This window comes from Gracilinanus agilis, chromosome 1, assembly GCF_016433145.1.
Source record: "Gracilinanus agilis isolate LMUSP501 chromosome 1, AgileGrace, whole genome shotgun sequence".
NCBI classification, from domain to species: Eukaryota; Metazoa; Chordata; class Mammalia; order Didelphimorphia; family Didelphidae; genus Gracilinanus; species Gracilinanus agilis.
Genome location: NC_058130.1, coordinates 784,626,930 through 784,649,905, shown reverse-complemented (window position 1 = coordinate 784,649,905; position 22,976 = coordinate 784,626,930). Strand labels below are relative to the sequence as shown.

Sequence of the window (22,976 nt, the reverse complement as noted above, 5' to 3'; positions counted from 1 at the left end):
GTTTGCCTCCCGCCCTGCAAATCTGCTTTCTTGAATGGAGATAGCTTTACTCACACACAGTGTTTAAGCTAACTAAAAGGTATACTTCACTTTGCCTGATAATTTTTTCTAGCTTTTATTTTAGTTCAGAAATTAATAACAAATAAACTATGCCTTTACTTCTGAATGGATGCCTTAACCCTCTCCCTTGTCTCTACTCATTATCTTTTTTACTTTCCACACCAAAATATGTATACCTGGTCACCATTTCTCTATATGTGTTATCACCCCCATTACAATATAAGCTTCTAGAGTGAAAAGAATGTCTTTGCTTTGATATTGGTGCCACCAGCAAGTAACACAATGAGTCAAACTTCATTTTCATTTATTCATTGATCCATCTCTCCAATCATTCATTCAAACCAGTGTTTCTCTTTCTCGCACAGCACACATGAGATGTCCACAACTGAGGAGGCTAGTCTTGTATGAGTGTCTTCAGGCTCTCCTAAGATCTGTATTCCTTCTTCATGTCTACTAAATTTAATCACACATTCTCAAATGCTCAGTTACAGCTCTGTTGTCTTATCATGAATGGCCTTACTATAACTGGCAATCCAAGATGATAAACTATTTATAATGGGGATCTTAAATGGGGCCTTTCCAAATGCATACTGAGTGGATGACATATGCTTGTGCCCTTCTCTAAGTAGTATTCATGGTGTTATATTTAAAGGAGGTCACTGATATCTATTTGAGGTAGTAGAAATGATGTACAGAGAGGATAAGATGGCACTTCTCCTTTATAACAGTTGCCCAGGCAGGATCCTTCAGGTCAAAGAGGTTTATCCCTTCAGGACCCACCTGGGGTTAATTGATATATTAATTGGGCTCTTCAGCTGGGATAACTTTGATATTCTGACTGCGTTGTCTCCCTTCCCAAAACAAGCTTTGAAACAGATTTAGGAAGGTACTTTAAACTTTATATATATATATACAGTAAGAAGGATATGGGTAAAGGATTGGGATAATAGGAGACCCTATTTAAATTGCTACTAATGAAACTCTAACTATAGGCAATGATGAATCAAATGTTAACTTCCCTCTGGTTCAGCCTGGCCAGGGCTAACCAGAGTAGGTAAATTGCTGGGAAATCTTCAGCTTCTTCTTCTATAGATCTTAAGCCTTAACAGTTGAGATATATCCACCCTTTCCACCCTCTTCTTCATCTCCTGCCCACTTCCTGGATCCCTCCCGGGTCCTGGGAAGCCTAGATAACTAGATGATGAAACTCCTAATATCTAGGGGCAGTAGACACCGAGGTGGTGGTCAAGTACAGGTTGATAATGGTATATGAAGGACAGGAAGAGCTTGCAGAGTGGTGTTTGCAACTCTGTCACTCCAACACCTGGATCCACCGATCTCTAGCCTCAAGACAGGTAAAAGACCCCAGAATCTCTCTCAGGGTTCTCAACTGCCCCTCCTGCTTCTCGCATGCCTCTCTGGGAACATTCTATCCAACTGACTTATCTGTCAATCATTGAATGAATTTCAAGCTCCCAGAGATTCAATATAACAATTATTAGGAATTAGTTTTGTAGTCAAAATATTATTATTAGCTTTGGAGTCAAAAGACAAGAATTCATCTGCTCTATATTTTGTAAGTGTAGGCAAGTCATTTTATTTTCCTGGTCATCAGATTCCTCACCTATAGAAAGAAGATGTTAAATCAGATTAACCCTAGAATCTCTGCCTACTCTAAATTCTTTATTCCCATCATCTAAAGAAAGCAACATGTATCCTCAAAACGTATCATTATAGCCTTACTAGGCAGGAAATATGTCTGTATGTGACACTATTGCTAGTCATTGAAAAGGGGGATTCTCTCATAAATATAATTGACTAAGCAACCTCGATGGTCCATTTTATCTCTGAGATGCAATGGTCCTAACCAAGGGGTGAAGGGAGAAGAAAGAGAGGATGTTTATGAGCATTCTACATATTATGAAACTTTTCAAGACCCGAATGTCCCAAGTCCTAGTGTGGGAAAGTGAAGTAGAGAATTGACATCAAGGCCATCAGTCTTAGAAACTATCCTGGAAATTGTCATCATTTAAGGTGTTATTTTTAAACTACTCAACTACCAGGGAATTTTCTATGAAGCTTATACAACAGATCATTTGCTCAAACCAAAACACAGAAATTATTTTCCTAAAAAGGCACTTCTGTACTGTAGTCTCCACTGGGAACAAGAAAAAGAAAAGTCCAAAACATTTTATAATTGTTTTTCCCTTGGATGCAGAGACTTAGCTGACGGTGCCCCAGGCAGTTTTCTCCCCAGAGTTCTTCATGGACCAAGACTTCCCTGTGGAAAGAGGAGTGGGAGAGGTCCCTAACAGTATCAAACAATAAGGGTGCCAGGAGACAGAATAAAACCTAAAAACTGAGGAAGCTATAAAAATGTTCATTTTGCATTGCACCATTGCCCTTGACTTGGTTATGGTCCTGACTAGTGTCCCATTGTGTTTCTTCAGGAGTGACAGACACACCAGAGCATGGGCATCTAATGAAGGACAGGACATTTCTGCTCCTGGACAGTTCCTCGCCACTTCATGATTAAGGCACTTCCCTTTGCTCTAGACTGAGTGGTTTTCTCTGCCTTGGAACTTTGGCTAATCTTCAGGGAGATGTTGCTCCATATTCAGAAAAGTATTTCTCAACTGCTTTCTTCTTTTCTCCTCTCTCTGCTCCTGCAGCTTCCAGGATCTGAGCACAGATTGGGAAACCTCCCCTGCTTCCACGAGATTAACCCCATAATTTCCCAAGATGGGGACCTGGTAATTGGGATCTTTTTATCCTTATTTTCAATTGAAGTGAACAGTGTAACAGGAGCAGAACTATTTGAAAGTCCTCCTAACAAAGCTTGTAAGCCTTATCAGTAAGTGCCTCTCTATCTCTGTGATATCCTTTCTCCTGAAATGAATAGACAGAGAACTTTATAGGTGAAGCAGAAGGCAGACTCATACAACATGAGTCAAAAGACTATTCCTCTCTTTTCTTGTCTTTTAATTCTTTTACATCCTTCACAGGTTTCCTTATATTTCATTGACCTTCAGAGTTAAACAGAAAAAACTATTTCCCTCTCTTTATTCCCCTGAAAATACCCATAACCAAAAAGCACAGTCCTAATCAGGTTCAGTCTTTTATCATATTGACTCCCCATTCCTGACCTAAAATTGATACTTAAGAATATAAGTGAATCTCAAGACTCTTCATATTAGGTTAATACTCTGAAGTCCTTGTGTCCTCTATCACTTTTATATCCTTGGACACAGTTAGTGGTGTTGAATGTACTCAAATTGAGTAAGGAGATCTACCCCATCTACAAGAATGAAAGATCTCATATTTCCTTTCTACACTGGCCTATCTGATAAAGAGTGAGCATAACATTTTAGAGTTCTGGGAATTCCTACTTCAGTGAAAATGCTATATTTGTCCCAGGTACCCTACCGTTGGAAGATATACCATTCAATCTTCTCCCTCTTAGGTGTATGTGAATTTGCTATTTTCCTTAATGTTTCTTAGGACTATTTATATGTTCCTGATAGGCAGAGAAGGCCAGAATAGGATATCTCAACAAAGCTAGCTAGAGCACCCTGGGACAGGGCCTAAAACTGAGGGATTGTTAGATTTGAGGTTACTGGAAGAAAGAGGCATACTTAGGATTCCACTATAGAATGTGTTGAATGAGATTTAGAACTGTATTTCTGCAATGCTCACTCTTTCTCAGTGATGTCTAGAGTATTCTGATTTTCAGCAGGTCTTATGTGAGGAATTCCTGTTTATCTAGTTCATTTTTTCTAAACTAAAGCATTCCAAAAGAAGTTGAGCTATATTTCATAGACATAGACACAGACAAGCTGTACTGACATTTGTGCTGATTCCCAGATCTTAGTTTTGTGCTTCATCTTCTATCAGTTCCATTGGTATAACTCCTGGTTTACATAGCTGGTCCTCTCTGTGTATAACAATGCAAAGATGTCCGTAAGCATCTACAAGTCTACACTGTAGAATTGAGATTGATACAAAATTCACCAATTCCTGGACAATTTCCTTTAAAGAAGGTTAGCAATTAAATCTGTCATATTTATTGGACACATATTATAAAATGCAATGAATGGTTCCTTGGCAGATGAGCATTCTGACCTCTTCTTTTGTATCTTCTTACTGTCAAATACTGCTAACCTATCTTATCTTCTGTCACATTTTTAATCACTCTGGCTTCCTTTATTTTCCTTTTTGTCTTTCTGTCCTCTCATAAATAAGAAGATATTCCAGATATTCTATAGGATCTAGATTTATTTTTTGTATAAAGGGGAAAATCATTAAATCATTTTCATCATTGGTTATTTATTCAATACTTTAATATGATTATTGTTATTCTCTTTTCTATCATTATTATTCTCCATCTAGAGAGAATTGGTGGTTTGCCTTAGAAGGAAAAGAAGGCTTTACCATTCCATGGTGAAACTTTAAACATAAATCCTGTTCTGTCATGAACCCTCTAAACACTATGCAGTTTTTAAATTTTGTCTTGAGAAAAGCATTCCTTAGGGAAAGTTAAGGCTCTCCTTCTGTCAAATTGAACGGAAAATGGACAAAGTAAAAAAGAATGGACACAACTTCTTTAAACCTCAGAAACCTAGTGAGTGAATTCTCAAGACAGAACTGAAAATACAATGGACACTATCATGTTAAGTAAGGTAGTCATAACTTGTGACACTGTTTCCTCAGCTTCTGTCTCCAATAAAACAGTCTGAGATAGTCTGAAAGGTGGTACCTATTGGAGAAATCTTACTACACTGGATGTATTTTTAAAGCAATTCCACAAATAGCTGAGGTGTTTGTTCTTTACTATTAGATTCTTGGCTGAAGACCTGGTTCTAAATAAGAATCTTTTAAATAAATTTGGTTTTCCAATCTTCTCAAAACCAGTAGTTGAAGAGAAAAAATTAGGAGGTAGGGAAATCTGAGTCAGAACCTCATCTTTCATCAGATATATGAGACAGAAACAAAAGAAGATACTGGGAGCACAAATGTGCGGTTCCTTCTATGCACACACCTATGTCAACTACTTTGAATCATTCATTTTCTTCCCTTGGAATGACCCTTTCCCCAAAGACCCATATGGCAAAGTCATCCTCACATTTTATGGGCCATGATGCCCTTGGTAAAGCCATCCCTTATTTCCTCATGGGAATGACACCTAACCTCTACTCTGCTTTCTTAGATATCAATGTCATTCACGTGTACTTGTATTACTTTTATTGATGTATTGATTTTCTTGCCCTTGATGACAATAGTTCTCCTATGTCAAGAAATATCCAGGTGTTCTACAGGATCTAGATGAATCTGGATGCTCTATATCTATTAGTAGAATGATGAAGTGACTCAGGCAAACAGAGTTACATAAAAATGTAAGACCAATAATCCTCACTATCTCTGAAATCACAACAAAAGAAGAGTATAGGAACAAGGTAAATGGACAGGGCTATTTTTAATATAAATTATATGAGCTGAATAACTTGTTGAGCCCATAATTCTCACTCATATGACTGGGGAATTCTTCCTCCTGAAAAATATTCTTTTTGTAGTAATAGCTAATATTCTATGGCACTCACCCCTATAGGTGGCTCCACAAAAATTACCAGCAGGCTCTGGCTCTACTATTTGCTGTAGAGGAGATTAACAGAGATCCCAATCTGTTGCCCAACATTTCCCTGGGATTCCACCTTTACAACACCTACCACAGTGATGAGAGAACCTTGGAGAGCTCCTTGAGGTGGCTTTCTGGGCAAGGCCAGCTCATTCCTAACTACAGCTGCAGGAAACAGGACAACTCTGTGGCTGTTATTGGAGGAGTCACCTCAGCTCTCTCTGTCCAGATGGGGACACTACTTGACCTCTACAAGTTTCCACAGGTGAATGATTTTCAACCTAAGACTTTCTCTATGTCTTTAGCAACCAAAAAATGTTATTATTATTATTATTATTATTATTATGAGTAATGACATAATAGGAACAACAATAACTAGCATTTACAAAATGCTTTAAGAGTTTTAATATGCTTTATGTGAATACTTTCACTGTTCCGGACAGCCACCACCTCAGATACTATTATAAGCCTAATTTTACAGAACAAAATACTGAGACTGAGATAAATTAAGTTACTTGTCCAGGATCACACAGCTAAGATGTTCCTGTGGCAGAATTTTATCTCAGGTCTTCTTGACACCACCTAAATTCTCTTGTCACTGCACCTTCAAGCTGCCTCAGTCATCAGGGAAGATAAACTTCTCCTGAAGCATCACCCATGGGAGTGACTTAAATTCCAGTTCATGAAAGTATATGATAGGTAACCTGGGTTTATTTTCCCATTACACAGATAAAGTCACTAAAGTTTGGAAAGATTAAAATCTCTATCCCCCATTACAAAATTAACTGGTACAAGAATAGGGATTCCTGGAATTCTAATTGAAAAACTTAACAGTCTATCACATCTCACTCTTGGTGTTTTATCTTTTAAAATAATTTAGTCCAATAATGTTCAACATTAATTCATTGAGAAGAGTAGTAGGTACAAAAAGAGAATGAAGCATGAGCATTTGTATAGAAGGTACAAGTCTGAGGAGCAATGGTAAGCCTATCTATAATGCTGTACTAAGGGAGCCATAAGTACCTTCATGAAAATGCAAGTGCAGCAATAAATTTATGACATTGCTCACAAATAGGTAATTAGCTTTATTAGTGAGCAGATAAGACACAGATATACAAGCTGTATGAGAAAACTTTTCAGATGGTAGCTCACCTTTTAAAGACCAGAAGGAGTCTTCTAGGAACACTGGCCTTGCACATGGGCTAATGTACTTTTCAGCTTGGCTGCATACTGAGTTTTATCATTGTTTGTCAGGCATACAATTGCCTGCTTTGTTAGTTTAGAACCAATAACAGAAACAAGGGATGATTTCCCAGAAGATAAATGAAGGAAAATGTGAGTCCTTGATTTAAATGAAATGGAGACCAGTTTTTAGTATGGAATTATTCATATCAAAAGAGGAATGATTGAAGGCTCCATTTATATTCTCACTCCTAATTTTAAAGCTCTCACAGCTTCATTCAATATTATTTATCCCTAATATCTCTATAAACACAGGTTCAGAATTTAGAGGCCTTAGAGAAGTAGCTCAGGGAATCTTGTGATTTCACTAACACTGGGATCTCAGAGAGTTCTGATCATACACTTGAAGACCAGTGAAGGAAACAAAAACTACAAGTTCAAAGGGCACAGAGATTAACTCCTTATTGATATTTGGAAACCAAAGTGAGATCCCTAAGTCAGGGTACCCATGTAAAGGATTCATCTTGCATCTTTGTTGGCCAAAAGGTATACTACTGCATGAGGTCCTGGATAGGGAAGATTAAGAATGGTGCATCCATTGGGAGTTAGTTCTTCCTTGACCCTGACAGGAGAGGAGGAATGCATCTGCTTTCAGAAATGGCTAGATCCTTCAAAGTGTGATAAGAGGGTGCATATCTGATCCTCTAATACCAAACAATAAAGTCACAATAAGCAAGACCTGACATCATTCCTATAATGACATTGATGAACATTCTTTTAATTAAGGAGAACAAATCTTGCGTTTGAAGGATGGGGTAAGAATTATAAGGTGTTTTTAAATTTTTCATATTTTTACATTTTGAGCTCCATATTCATCTTTACAATCTCATCTCTCCACTACCCATTGAGAACTTAAACAATTTGATGTCAATTATACATGTAAAATTATACAAAATATTTCCATATTAGCCGTGTTTCAAAAAACACTGTCCTACTAAGTGCATAAAAAAGAATAAAGTGAGAAGAATATGCTAAGGGGGCATGTAGGTAGCTCAGTGGGTTGAAAGCCCTGGCAGGTTCTGGGTTCAAATTTGGCTTCAGATACTTCCTAGCTGTGTGATTCTGGGCAAATCACTTAAACCCCATTGTCCAGCCCTTACCACTCTTCTACCTTGAAACCAATACACACTATTGATTCTAAGGCACAAAGATAAGGGTTTACAGTCTGTACTTAAATTCCTTAAGGTATCCTGCTGGAGGTGGATAATATTTTTCATCATGTGTCCTTAGATGGTAAGGAACCATGTCCTTTTGTCAATCTTTGGACCATTGTCTTATTCAGAGTATCTAAGTCATTCACTTTTGCTAATCATGATATTGTGCTGCTATTGTGTATGATATTGTTGTTCTTAAACTCAGTTTATCTTCCATCAATTCATATGTTTTCCCAAGCCTTTCACAAACCATTCTGCTCATCATTTCTTAAAGGTTAAAAGTATTCCATTGAGATGATATGCCATAACATTGTTCAGTCATTCTCCAATTGATAAGCATACCCCCAACATCCAATTCTTGAATATCAAAAAAGAATTGGAATAAATATTTTTAAATATAGGATATTTTTATTTCCTTTGATACCTTTGGGAAATATACCTAGTAGTTACATGATTGGGTCAAAGGCTAAACTGACGAATTGGACATAATTTAAAATTCTTGTTCAGAATGGTTGAACCAATTCACAATTCCACCAACAGTGCATTAGTGTCCCACTTTTTCCACACACCTCCCATATTTGTCATTTTCATTTAGTGGTACATCAGAGTTGTTTTCAAAAGCATGTTTCTAATGGGGAATGATATAGAACATTTTTCATAGGTACATAGATAACTTTTATTTCTTCTTTGGGAAATTCCCTGCTCATATCCCTTGACCATTTATCAACTGGGCAATGGTTTTACTTTTATAAATTTTATTCAGTTCCCCCATATTTTGGAGAAAGGAGACTTTTATTGGAGAAACTTCTTGTAATTGTTTTTCCTGTTTCAACTGCCTTCATTTATCAGTCCTGGGGGTTTTTTATTCTTTCCCTTTCTCTTATTTCATTGCCCACCTACTTCTGTATTAAGAAAATCATATTTCTACACCCAGTTTTGTATGTACATATTTATATTCTTAATCTAAATCATATGAGTGAGGTTCAGGTACTGCTGCTTTCCCTCAAAATTTAAGACAACAATGTAAAAACCCTTCCATGTCTATCACTTTTATGTGAAACTATTTATTCCATCCTTTCTCTCTCTTCCTAGGGCATTCCTTTCTCTAATCCATCCATTTTTTTCAACATTCAAGCATAATTGGCACATTCTTATACCTTCTGCCTATATAGAATCCTGGCACTGCACCACATCACTGCCCCCTTGAGGACTAAGAGAGGAATAAACACAGAGATTTTCAGACATTAAAATGCCACTTATATTATGTGGATTCAAAATGACATCATCTTTTCTGTCAACAAAAAAAGCCCATTTCCAAGTTCACATTTTGTTTCAGTTTCTCAATACCAACAGAGGACAAACTGATTCATGTTTTTTTTTTCTCATCCAGATCAGCTATGGTCCATTTGATTCCATTCTTAGTGACAAGGTCCAATTTCCTTCCCTCTATCAGATGGCCCCTAAAGACACTTCTCTCCACCAAGGTGTTGTCCGCTTAATGGTATATTTTGAATGGAACTGGGTAGGACTAGTTGTCTCAGATGATATGAGAGGTGAAAAATTCCTCTGGGAAATAAGAGAGGAAATGGTAAAGAAAGGTGTGTGTGCATCCTTCACAGAGAAGATTCCCGTCAGTGAGAGAACACATATGGAATCACATGAGACCTTCATGCCCAGGATCCTAACATCATCAGTCAAAGTGATTGTCATCCATGGTGACACAGATTCTTTAATGATTCTAAGATATTCACAACCTCCTATAATCGGAATGTTCAAGTTGTGGGTTGCCACATCTCACTGGGACATTACTATGAGACCCCTCCATACTCAAGGTCATAATTTCCATGGGGCTCTCACATTTTCATACTTGACAAGTGAAATTCCTGGATTCAAGACTTTTCTTAAGACAGTAACTCCTTCGAAATATCCACATGATGCTTTACTTAGGGGATTCTGGATCTCTGCTTTTATGTGCCCAGATCAACCAGAATACCCAGAACAAGAAATATGTTCACCAAATGCTTCCTTGGAGACTTTGCCATTGTGCTCTTTTGATATGACCATGTCTGGCTTCAGTTACACCATTTACAATACTGTCTATGCTGTGGCTTGGGCTCTCCATGAAATATATATAAGAAGGTCGGAGAAAAGATCAAGGTTAAATGAAGAAAATTTAGAACCTCATTCATGGCTGGTAGTATCAAATATGTGGCCACTTCTTAACTATGACATTTTGTGTATTGTTGGGATGAAATGGATAATGAACTCCCTGAGGAATCACTAATTCTCTGATTCCATTTTTCTCCCAGATCACTGAATTATTTTCTCAATAATTCTCATTATGAGCTCTAAAGCAATTTTTAGTGATGTACGGGTTCTAATAAGTCAATTAACTCTGTACAAGCAACCCAGTTTATAAATGAACTAGAGATTCTTCTTTTCCTATAGGTTTTTAATAATCTCTTTCATCAGGTCCTGGCTTAGACAAATATGAATCTTATTAACTATACATCAACACATTATATTAAGAGCATAACAAAAATTATGCAGAGAAATATTTTGATCACATATCTCTGTTGAAAAAGATTCTGGGTAAAATCTCCTCTAGCCATTAATGGAAGCTATTGATTTTTTTCAACGTTATGAAAACAGAGTCCCACCAGTCCACTCTCTCCAGATATCAGTCCCAAAACTTCTCTTCAGGATGTCTTTACAGCCTGACATAAATTCAATTGTCTCAAAATTCTCTTGAGATTTTTCATGACAATTAGTGATCCAGTCTTTCAGAAAAGAAGTTGTGTTGGTTCTTTTGTGACTCTCACACGGTGTCTGACCTTCAAGGTTACTTTTTCCATATTGCAGCTAAACTGACTCTATGATTCCTTCCCTTTTAAAACTCAATAACAGAATCCTTAGTCTTTGTGGAATGGATAATAGAAACTAGTTTTCCATTCTTATAAAAACTAAAACTGAATCCTGTTGTGATTATTATTACTCATTTTATTCTTGAAACTATCTCTCTATATAACAAGGGATAAGCATGTAATGATCACTCATAGGCTTGATCTCTGTTCTGATCACCATGGAATCTTGAACCAACTCTCTCTGACCTTGGCTACTGGGCATGACATAGCCTGGTGACCTTCTGCTTTTATGAATTCACCATTTTTGACAGAATTAGCTCAGACACCCAATCATCTTTAGGTCTGCTGCATCTCAGAAGTATTGTGCTTAATGATCCACCAGCCTCATCCTCCCCAATAGCAGGGACTATAGGAATGTGCCATGGTATCCAGTAATAGCTTCTCTTTCATTTTTAGTCATTGCTGCCAGTTCTATCTTCTGGGCCAAATAGACATAAAATAACTATTGTTCTATATGGTCTCCATTCAGACCTTGAAAGAGCATCATGTTCATAAAATTATGCATGAATTTCAGGGTATCTATCATGTTAGTTATACATAGACTATGTACTCCCTAATTTATCAAAGCCTTGTTGATCTAATCTCTAGATAGCAAGGCAAATATATTTTAGTAATGCTCATTTAAATATACTCCGTCCTTTACTATGTGTTCCCTTAAATATACTCCGTCCTTTACTATGTGTTCCCTCAGTCTTAGAATTTAAGTTGTGATCTAGAGAGACAATGTTTCATAGTAATGTTAGAGTGGATCTGTTAGAGTTCAAATCTGACCTTTGACATATTCTAAGTGATCCTAGGAAATTCACTCCAAAATAATAATTTGCCAATTCATATGGCAACTGATTTTGAATTAGTAGGTGTTTGTTCATCAGAGAGTTAACCAACCTGATGAAATTACAGGAATCCAAACTTTCTCTCTCCAGATTCATCATCTTCTCAGATATAATCTACTGAACCATTTGGTGACATTAAAGTAATAGTTCCCTTCTAATGTTTTGTCTTTTCCTTATTGTGTATGTACAAGATTTTCTTTGTGTCCAAAAACTGGAGTCCTATATCTAGAAGAATATCCTCAAAATGATGCCAAAGAAATGACCTAAATAGAACTTTACAAATTAGGGCATGAATAATTGAGGAAGATTAAATTTAGGAATAATACTTTAAAGTATTATACTCGGCCTACCTTCCCAAATAAAGAAATGAAAAGACATGGTCAGACAACCAATAAACTTTTATTAAGCACTTACAGTGTGTCAGGAAATTTATTAATTTCTATGTATATGAAAAGATGAAAAAAAAACAGCCCCTACCCTAAGAAGGTCACAATCTAATGGGAGAGACCAAAAGAAAATAAATATGTACAAATAAATAATATAGAAAATGAATTGGAAAAAAGGAAATAATTAACAGAAAGAACACTAGAATTAAGAGAGGGTTGAAAAAGCTTCCTGTAGAAGATGAGATTTGAAACAGAAGTTAAAGAAACCCAAAGAATCTAGTTGGTGTGGATGAGGAAGGAGAGCATATATGAGAGATATCAGAAAAGTGAGATCAACAGACCTCGGCAATGGATTAGTCAGTGATAGGCAAACTTTTTAAAAAGGAAGCCAAAGGAAAGGAAATGCTCATCTGTCAGTCTGTTTCTAAGGCAACTCTTTTGAAGTTTTATTGTATTGTATCCTACTCATTGTAGTCGTCAGATTAGGAATAATGTCGCTAGCCAGATAGAACACTTCAGGGAGCCTGCATCTAGCCCGCGGGGAGCCATAGTTTGCCCATTACTGGTTTAGATAAACAGGTGAGAGATACTGAGGAGTCAAGAATGAAAATGAAATTGGGAATCTTGAAGATAGAAGCAACATTGAGGGTTCTAGAGGTTTTTTTCTATATGTCCCAGGAGAAAGTAAGATTTTAACAGATTTCCAAATAAGACTACAGAACTCTAAAAGACTGCAGAACAGACCCAGTATCTCTCATCTAACACACAGGTTGTACTTCAAAGGGAGGCCTTCCCTCAGGTACTACCCAGTAACTGGGATTCCTCTTCCATTTCAGCTTCACTCCTTCCTGAAGAAAATCCAATTTACCAATAATGCTGGTGACCAGGTGTTTGTAGATGAGAAAAGAAGATCTGAAGCTCAATATGCCATTATGAATTATGTGTTCTTTCCAAATAAGACTGATTCTCTGGTGAAAGTGGGGCAGTTTCTCCCCAAAGCTCCATTGGATCAAGATTTCAAAATCTGTGAGGATGCCATAGTGTGGGGCTGGTGGGATGCAAAGGTCAGACATATTTTAAATGTTAGATTGATACTTCTAACCACAAGAACAATTCTTGCCCTATTTGCTTCACTCTATTAATTATGAATATGAGACAACCAATGATTATAGTAAAATTATAGACCAAGACAATGAAGTTCACTGACCATCTAAGTCTATTGTCTTCATCTTTATGCATGAGGAAACTCATTATCATTGAAGGTAAGTGATTTTTTTCATGATGACACATGCAATGAGTACACTGGGTGGAATTCCTTGTTGTTGTCCTTCTGTCATGTCCAACTCTATGTGAACTTTTGTAATTTTTCTATGAGTTTTCTTGGCAAAGACAATGGAGTGATTTTCCATTTCCTCCTCCAGTGTGTCCCCATTTTACATATGAGAAACTAAGGGGAAAAGGTTTAAGTGACTTGCACAGGGTTACATAGCTAATAAATATCTGAAGCCCAATTTGAAAGCAGATCTCTTGAGCCTCAGGCCTACTGCTCTATCCACTTTACCACCTAGCAATCCTAAAAGGCTCATACATATATATGGACCATATGTGTGTGTGTGTGTGTGTGTTTGCAAATAAATACACACTTAAATGAGGGTAAATATGTCTAATTTTGCAATAAGCAAAAAACTAACCTTCTTTCTTTCCCATTTAAAAATTTTCCTCTTCCAAATTAAAAATGAAATAACAAAACCCAATTAATAGTGAAACAAAGAAGTTTCCCTACTAGTCTTGTTCAAAAAACATTATGTCTGATTTTGCATTCTGGGTTCTTCACCTCTAACTCACCAATAGGTCTGAGTCCTCTCAGTTGCCCTATGCTATGCATGCTACATACAGCTTCTGGGAGACAGAGGTGAGAGTTATATGAAAGGGAAACACTAAATGTACATGAAAAGCCTGAAAAGGGCTCAGCAAGATTTCACACCAAAGGTGCTAGTCTTCTAGAAATATGGCACCTAATCCATTATATAAATCACAACTTGTTCAGGCATTCTTTAATTTATGGGTACTGTATAAACAGCAGGATTGTTGAGTGAGGGATGGGTGAAGGAATGATAACAGTAGTTGGGATTCTCTCCCAAGTCAGTACAGGAACCTGCTGAATTTACTTAAGGTAGGTTGATACACTCGTAACACTCTGGAATAGCTGAAGGATGTGTATCCCTACAAGAAGAGACATCTCATGGCTATATGTGATGTCCACAGCCAGGAATAACCAGATAAGCCTCTCACAGATGTCTTGCCTGTCTCAATTGATCATACAGTTAAAGATGGAGTAGCTTTACATGTAAAGCTGCTGAGTTTGTCTTCTTTGGATACTTAGATGACTCAAATGCTTTCTGACTTAATGTAACTTTCTTTAATAACTGAATATATCAAAGGTGAAGGGTACAGGATGAATGAAAGAGGGGAAGGATGATATCTAAATATTATCAATTGAAGCTTGTGGACATCTTAATCCAGTCAGGGCTAAGAGCCCCAAACTGAAACCACTTCTTTCTCTATCCACTAAGTTCTTGCTCCTAACTATTTAAAGTAAATTAATAATCTTCAGAGGGGCTATTGAGGGCAACTATTGATAATGTTCAGTGATAGAGACTCAGACTCCATAATCAGTCACTAAGCTCTCTCAGCAGCAGTTGTTGTCAAGGTCAGACAAAGCAGGATTTCAAAGATGGCCACAGGTATAAATGCACAAGGATAAGTAAGCTTGAAGTATGCTAGATCTAAGAGTGTCAGGTTCACACCTCCCTCCTTCTAGCACCCAAAACTGAAAGGTCTCCTCTGCTTTGGGGTTCCCCCTTTTTATTCCTTTGACTCTAACTCTGCCTTCTTGGGGGTTCCAGTGCACCCTCTTATGTTCTACCCTACAATAATCTCAGTTTTCAGTTGTTAGGATTTTAAGCCTAAAATATTGCTTAAGTTTTGCTTAAATTGTTTCCTAACTGTTCTATGTAACTAACTTCATGTACCCTTTTTCCCCCAACATAAAAAATCCTTAGCTATGCCTTATTCTATCTTATCCTATCTAACTATGAGAAGGGTAAAGGAAAGTTTTATGGGGAAAGGATAGGGTTTTCCAAACAATATAGGTATAACAATATTTCAGAAAATGTTGAAGCAACTATGCGACAATAAACTTTCCAACAAAACAATGTCTAACTTTACAAAGCAGCAATAAATGTCTTAACCTACTTTCAAAACCAAAAGTAAAGTAACATAACTGTCTTCTGGTCCTACAATAGGATCAGAATAGTTCTAGAATAGGAACTATTTACTCAAGCAATTACTGTGTCTTATCTAAGGTGTTATTTGGGTTATTATTCCTTATTCTACTTGGGTTAGTATGTTAGTTTTCTATTTATGCTTATCTTATATATCCTTACTTCTTTCCTTGTTCTGGCTCTATGTTTTTCAACTTCCCTGCTCTATCTAGCTGTCCCTAATTTCTTAATGTCCTAATTTTGTTAGTCATCCTTAACCTAACTTGTACAAGGTTATTAATTATTACATACCTTATGTTACATTATGTACAAATATATATATACAATATATATATATATATACTTATGATGCATTTTTACAAGCATGAGTCCTTGCTTGCTGATGTTATCCAAATAAGGAAAATAAGTGATCTCCTTATATGGTTAAGATTATATAAGACTGCAATTATGTACACTATGTAGAAATATATGCAATTCATATTACATAATCTTCAGACACTCATTTATTTACACGAGGTCCATGCTAAGAATCAGTTTTGTGTTGTGTATCATGTCATTTGGGTACTGTTGCATGCTTATACTTACCCCTTGTTGATAGGTGTCCTTTGTCCACACTGGAGAGTCACACTTCTTATCTTGTTCATTGTGTAGTGTGGCATGCAATCCTATCATGTGGTGTTTCATTGTATATTGTGTAACCAATGCAACAATCTCACATAACCCATTTCCTTAGTCCTCTTCTTGCAATTGCATTATAAAACTCACAACTCTATTTAGTGTCCTTTCTTGTACTGCTCCGGTTGATGGTCTTTGCAGCTTGTTGATTTTCTGTTCTTCAGGCCTTCCTCTGTACTGGAATCATATTTGCCTGTTTTCATTAGTTGCCTCCAGGGTCTCATTTTCTTACACCAGATCTTTTGTGGTTGTGTTCTTGTAATTGTGTTGCATGATTATTTCATGTATTGCACTGATTTTGGATTTTGCAAGTGATTTTTTTTTTTGCAATTCATGCCATCGAAATGACTGGAGTTGACTTCAGAACAGACCTTGTGGCACCTGTGTCAATTAGAGCAGGATAGATTTCTTTCCCTATCTTTATCATGGCCAGTGATTCTTTGTCTTTGGCAGTTTGATTGACAGGTATGAGTGGAGCTTTTATGTCAATACAGCCTAAGTCGCATTCCTGATGTCCACAGACTTCTATTTGCTCTGGCTAAGTGTCCAGATCTCCTTATCATCTCTGATAATCTGATAAGGACAGTTTAGTTGATAAGGAAATGAGGACAGAACAAGGGAGTTGTCTTTTACATCATGCTTCCCGCTCTGGCTCCAGGAGCATGGAGTTTATTATATATATATTTCAAGACTCATTTCACACAAAAGAACCCCCCCCCAAACTTTGCAGCTATGCAGAAGTTACAAATTATGTCACATCAAAACACAAAACATTGGCTTCAGAATAGACCAAGGCCAAGGCTGAATTTTGACTAGATTCTTATCAGAAAGCCAAGTTGGGGAGTATCCCTCTCAGGGTTGAATTGCCCCCACTAAGATTTTGGCCTTGGCTATACCAGGCAGCAGCATTCCTTGCTGTGTTAACAGTGTTAACCCTTTAAATTCAGGTTTGATAGGAACTTAAAGCTTTTCAATAAGGCCACAATACTTTTCAATAAGAAATCACAAGGATCACAAAAGGGGTCAAAAGAGGAGTCTCAGATTTTTATCTATTCTCTTATTGGCTTCCCACAGCTAAGGACCTTCTAGTTGCAATGCATTATAATTTTGTAATGCAATCGCATTCCCTACAGTGTTTGATGTTATTATTGTATCAGTTGTTTCAATGTTCTCTTGGTTTTACTGTGTTCTCTGTATCATTGCTTTGCAGCTTGGTGCAGTAAAGCCTTCCATGAGCTTGCTGTTATACTATATTCTCCATTGTTGATGACCATAAGTAAGGTAAAGTGCTTTGAGCTTTCCTGGACATACTTTGCTTGGTGTTTGCAAAGCTAGATTCAGGAAAAAGTTGCATTAGAGGAAATCCCAATTCTGTATTGGGAATGTATTGCTGTTCATTGATTACATCCCAATGTTGTGAGTCCATGCCTGTTCTTTGTGCATGATTCATAGACCCCATGTCAGTAGGAGGAAATGCAATGCTATTTGCATCCTGCACAGGTAACAGAGCTGCTGTGCATGGCTTGTCAGTTCCTATTTCTGTTTTTCTGTTTCCCTCTATTGCACTGAAAGCCTGCTTTATGTTGAGTTCCTCTATATGCTTATCCTTTAAGCTTTCTTCAGGTGCAGGCAATCCCTGAAATAACACAAGCTTGGAGGTGTGGCAGCTTTTGACTTAAGTCTTCCTGCAAGGTTGGTTTTGATTGGAACTCTTTGGCTGTGAGATCTAGCTTTAGAGTCCCTTTTCTATCAAAGCAGTTTCTTTTTGTGCTTTCACTTTCAGCATTTGATGCTACTGGAGAATGGCTTATGTTAGTGGTTAAGGCTGTTGCTCTTTCCTTCTCAATGGTCTCTGGGTTCTTCTTTGCTGACAGTGTCTTTCTGTATGAGATACTGTTGAAAACACCCAGTTAAGTTCATTTCTCCTACCTTTGTATATTGCTCTATTAATGATTGATCTAATTAGTCTTCTTGTCTAATATCTGTTGATGTTTCATGTTGTTGCATATCTGGAACAGGTTTCAAGTGTTGCTGAAGATTGAATGTTTGCATTTGATGTTTATAATGCTTTGCCTTTTGCAATGTCATTATTATAATTATTCAGTGCTATTTCCATTAAGTTTAAATCAAAGTTTTGTGTAAGTGCAAGTAAATTTTTCCTATCATCTTTTGAATCATAGTCTTTTATCCCATAGACTCTATTCCTAATCTCAATAACATCCTTCTCCATTTCTAAGTCTTCTTCTGACTTTTCCCTATAATCAAGTTTTGCTTCAGCATGCCCATTATTCATTATTGCATTTCTCAGTTTCTCCTTTTTGTTTTCTCCTACCTTTTCACTTTTATATCCCTTTTCTCTTATTTCAAGTGTTAACACAGCTTCCTCAGTTCATAAATTGTATTGATTTTGTGATGCCACCTGGGAATAGTGAGACCTTTTCTCCTTGCACAGTATACTTCTCCACTGTGGCTAAACTCAGACTGTTACTAGAACTTGAGCAACTGTGTTTGCAGCACGTTGATCTGTTGCTATTATACCTATTACTATTGTTGTATCTTGAATTATAGTAGGTGTTTCTTCTATCATTGTTACTCCAGTTGTTGAAATTGATCTGGGATTTGTAATGACAGTCTCTAATTATGTGGCCAAATTTTTGACATAAAAACCGCCTCTTAGCATTGTTATAGTTGTTTGTTTATCTCTGCTGTCCCTGGTTTCTTTGATTTGGGGTTTGCAGGGCCATGTTCTTTATCTCTTCAATTTCTTTTTGTTTTTTACCTTCCTTAAGTTGCTTCTTAAGGTCAGCTATGATAGTATCTTTTTCTTTGTCATTGTTCTTGATGAGCTTGGGCTCTCTATAGTAGGATGCATGGACATAAGAAGTAGTTTTCCTGAGGTCTTCTAAAGACAGAGATTTCCACCCAGGGTAATGCAGTTTGAAATAATTTTGGATTGGAAGTGCACTGCCTTTAATGAACTGGCATCTGACATGCTGGAGATTATTTTCAGTTTTGCTCTGGAAACCAAGGATATTTTCCTCAGTTTCTACCAGTCTATCCAGGAAAGTGCTAGGATGTTCATTTTCTCCCTGAATCAACTTCTCAAAACGCCCCCAGCTGTTGGGTGCTTTGCATGTATTCTCATTGCCTCGGCTATTCCCTCCCTGCAACATCTCAGGAATGCCATATTCCCATGCAAGGAAAGCTTCAAGTCCTCATACTCCCATGACCAGGAGGCTAGGTTGAAGTTTCTCCTAGTCTCTGCAATAAATTTAGCCTTTACACTGGGGGTAAATAATTCCAATAAAAGGATCTCAATGTCCTGAAATGTGGGATCATAAAGCCTGACTGCCCTCCTGTATTCTTTGATTGACTTATAGGGGGTCTAAATAAAATGGAAGCATTCTCTTTTTTAGGATCTCTAGGTCTCCATTCATGAATGGTTTGTAGCCTTTAACATGAAGCACCCCAGAATCAGGATGGACCTCTGTCCAGTCACAAATTGGAAAAATAGGGACTGCTGCCTCATCTGCCTGTGATGTTTCCTGCTTATTCTTTGCTTTGCCTTTTCCCTGACTTCCCCCTCTATCAATCCCACATGCATGATGTTCTGGGTCTCCATATCTTTGCTCTCCCTGAGTTGCCTGTCAATTTCTATCATGTCTTTGATCTGCTTCTTTAGGATTTCAACTAATGCAGTATTGTCATCTCCCTTGCCAAAGATGTGTTTAGCCAGTTTTCTTAGGGCCCAATATGCTTGGAGTAGTGATAGCATTACAGCTCCACAAGTTGGAATAAAGGCAAATATTTGATATAGGCTGATTTTAAGCCATTTGTATGAATCATGTAGCTTCAGGAGTTCAAGCAAGTATTCATGTATCATAATCATCCAGACCGTGTAAACTCCATTCCATAGGCTGAACAGCAATAGAGAGCAACTCAGGATTATAAAAGTCATCCTCCCCAGAGAAAAATCCATCTTCCTTTCTGCCTTTTGATTTTGTGGTTTAATCAAATCTGTCCCACTGGTAATACTGCTTGACTACTTCTATGTCAAGATGGCTACCCCTAGAGTCTTTCTTCCAGAACTGTTGTAATGGCTACCAAGTTGATGTTTCTTGCTTCAAAGTCCTTAGCTGGCTCAGCTAATTGTAAAAACAGCAGGCTTCTTGAGTGAGGGATAGGTAAAGGAATAACAGCAGCAATTGGGATTCTCTCCCAAGGCAGTATAGGAATCTGCTGAATTTACTTGAGGACAGAGGCTAATGGCTTTCCTAGAAAGAGTAGGTTGATATGCTCCTAACACTCTGGATTAGCTGAAGGATGTGTATCCCTACAAGAAGAGATGTCTCTTGGCTGTATGTGATGTCTAAAGCCAGGAATAGCCAGATAAGCCTCTCACAGATGTCTTGCCTATCTCAACTGACCATACAGTTAAAGATGGAGGAGCTTTACATGTAAAGTATAACAAAAGTGAAGGGTGCAGGATGAATGAAAGAGGGGAATGTTGATATCTAAATATTATCAATTGAAGCTTGTGGACATCTTAATCCAGCCAGAGCTAAGAGCCCCAAACTGAAAGCACTTCTTCCTTTATCCACTAAATCCTTACTCCTAACTATTTAAAGTACATTAATAGGGCAGCTGGGTAGCTCAGTGGATTGAGAGCCAGGCCTAGAGACAAGAGGTCCTAAGTTCAAATCTGGCCTCAGACACTTCCCAGCTGTGTGACCCTGGGAAAGTCACTTAACCCCCATTGCCTAGCCCTTAATGTTCTTCTGCCTTGGAGCCAATACACAGTATTGACTCTAAGACGGAAGGTAAGGGTTTTAAATTTTAAAAAATAAAAACAAAGTAATGATCTTCAGAGGGATTATTGAGGGCAACTGTTGATAATGTTCAGTGATAGAGACTCAGACTCCATAATCAGTCACTAAGCTCTCCAGCAGCAGTTGTTGCCAAGGTCAGACAAAGCAGGATTTCAAAGATGGACACAGGTATAGATGCACAAGGATAAGTAGGCTTCACGTCTCCCTCATTCTAGCACCCCAAAACCCAAAGTTCTCCTCTGCTTGAGGGTTCCCCTCTTCTATACCCTTAGATCTAACATTCTTCAACTGACTCTGCCTTCTTGAGATCTCTGATGCACCTCTTAAATTCTACCCTACAGTACTGAATTAAGTAATTAGAAGATACCAAGGTGGTAATGGGATATTAGTAGGTCTAGAAATGGTTGTTCAGGACCAGTTTCAGAAGATTCACAGGGTTTGGGAAGGCCAACAGGATAAAGATGATAGAATACAAATGCAGACCAAACAGAGGTTTATTTAAGGGAAGGGAAGGAAGAGAATTGGAATAGTTCTTATCTAAATATACACTAAACACTCCCCACTAAATCTAGTTCTTCCCTTCAGTGAGATGTTAGCTTCACTGTCAGTTTCTTCTCTACCTAAAGTCCCAGCCTCTACAATAAATACACTCTACTAACCCAAATCCCTCCTTAGATGGTGATAGAGGTGATAAGGTTGGAAGTTAAGCAGGAACAGGGTTCAGGGAAAAGTTCTCACTGACAGATGCCTTGGATGATTCAAGCAGCTTCGGCTGATATTTATCTCAGTCAGCAGGAAGAGAATAAACACAGGAACAGGTTGTTGGTAAGATGGATCAGAAGGAAAGTCACAGGAAAAAGAATAGCCAGCTAACCAGATCCACCCTAGGAGACTAGACAAAACTCAACCTCCAGCTTAACTGTCTTAACTGTAACTAATATAACTTAACTAAAGACAGCCTGTCACTTCTCCAGAATTCCAGAACCTATCCTGCCTCTGCCTTTTCAGCAGTTCCTGCTCATATGCTCTTTCTTTATGAGTACCACCTAAGATTCCCATTCTTTGTCACTTCAAAAAGAGTTAAAAATATTTTGTACATCCTGACTGACAGTTTATTTTGCTTAGGCCATATCCCTCCTTTAATCTACCCTCTCTCTTACTCTTCATCCTATTTCTTGTTTTATTCTTCCATCTTCTCCTTTTCTGCATACTTCATATATGAATGAAGTTGAATTATTAACAATTCCCCTCTCCTATTCCATATTCACACAGATATCTCCTTTGGGCACTCTGATTATGTGAGACAATATCTCTAGTCTTCCATTCCTTTTCCCGTCTAATGCATTTCTCTTCACATCTTTCCACTCTTCTCTAGAGATCATCAAGGATTATAGACCTACTGCCAGCTATACTCTAATTAGTCTACATTTATTATACCAACCAATAAGGTTCAGAGGTAACATGAATTATCTCCCCCACATTAGAATATAATCTTATGTTTCATTAGTCTTTTATCATTTTACATTTGTGTTTATATTTTTTATGATTTTCTTAACACATTTTTGAATGTCAACATTTTAATACAGTTCAAATCTTTTCAGGAATTTTATTTTTTACTTCTCTACTTCCTTAATGATCTGTGTTTTTTCCTGTTATCATTATACTTAGTTTCCCTAGGTAATTTTTATGGGCTATAAACCTATTTCCTTTACCCCCTAGGATATGGTATTCCATGCTCTCCAATCCATGAAAGTGTTGGCTGCTAAATTATGTGTGATCTTGACTGTAATTATTTAGGATATGAATTTTTTCTTTCTGGATGCTTGTAATATATATTATTTGGGCTGGAAACTCTGAAGTTTGTTGAGAAATTTCCTCAGAATTTTCATTTTGGGCTTCTTTTCAGGAGGTAAACAGTGGATTCTTTCTATTTCCACATTAACATCTGATTGTAAGA

At 37.4% G+C, this 22,976-nt stretch overlaps 2 protein-coding genes across 2 annotated transcripts in view; both read left to right on the top strand.

Annotated features, from left to right (window-relative positions):
* LOC123245883 (immunoglobulin lambda-1 light chain-like) overlaps positions 1-22,976 on the top strand; it is a 1,010,762-nt gene that overhangs the window by 928,980 nt on the left and 58,806 nt on the right. The gene's annotated exons all lie outside the window — the stretch shown is intronic.
* LOC123245849 (vomeronasal type-2 receptor 26-like) overlaps positions 2,718-22,976 on the top strand; it is a 34,060-nt gene continuing 13,801 nt past the window's right edge. Inside the window, exons 1-4 of the mRNA XM_044674845.1 lie at positions 2,718-2,914; positions 5,666-5,957; positions 9,479-10,282; positions 13,068-13,295. Of these exons, the coding sequence (XP_044530780.1) occupies positions 5,922-5,957; positions 9,479-10,282; positions 13,068-13,295 (1,068 nt within the window). The 5' untranslated portion in view covers positions 2,718-2,914; positions 5,666-5,921. The remainder of the gene's footprint in view (positions 2,915-5,665; positions 5,958-9,478; positions 10,283-13,067; positions 13,296-22,976) is intronic.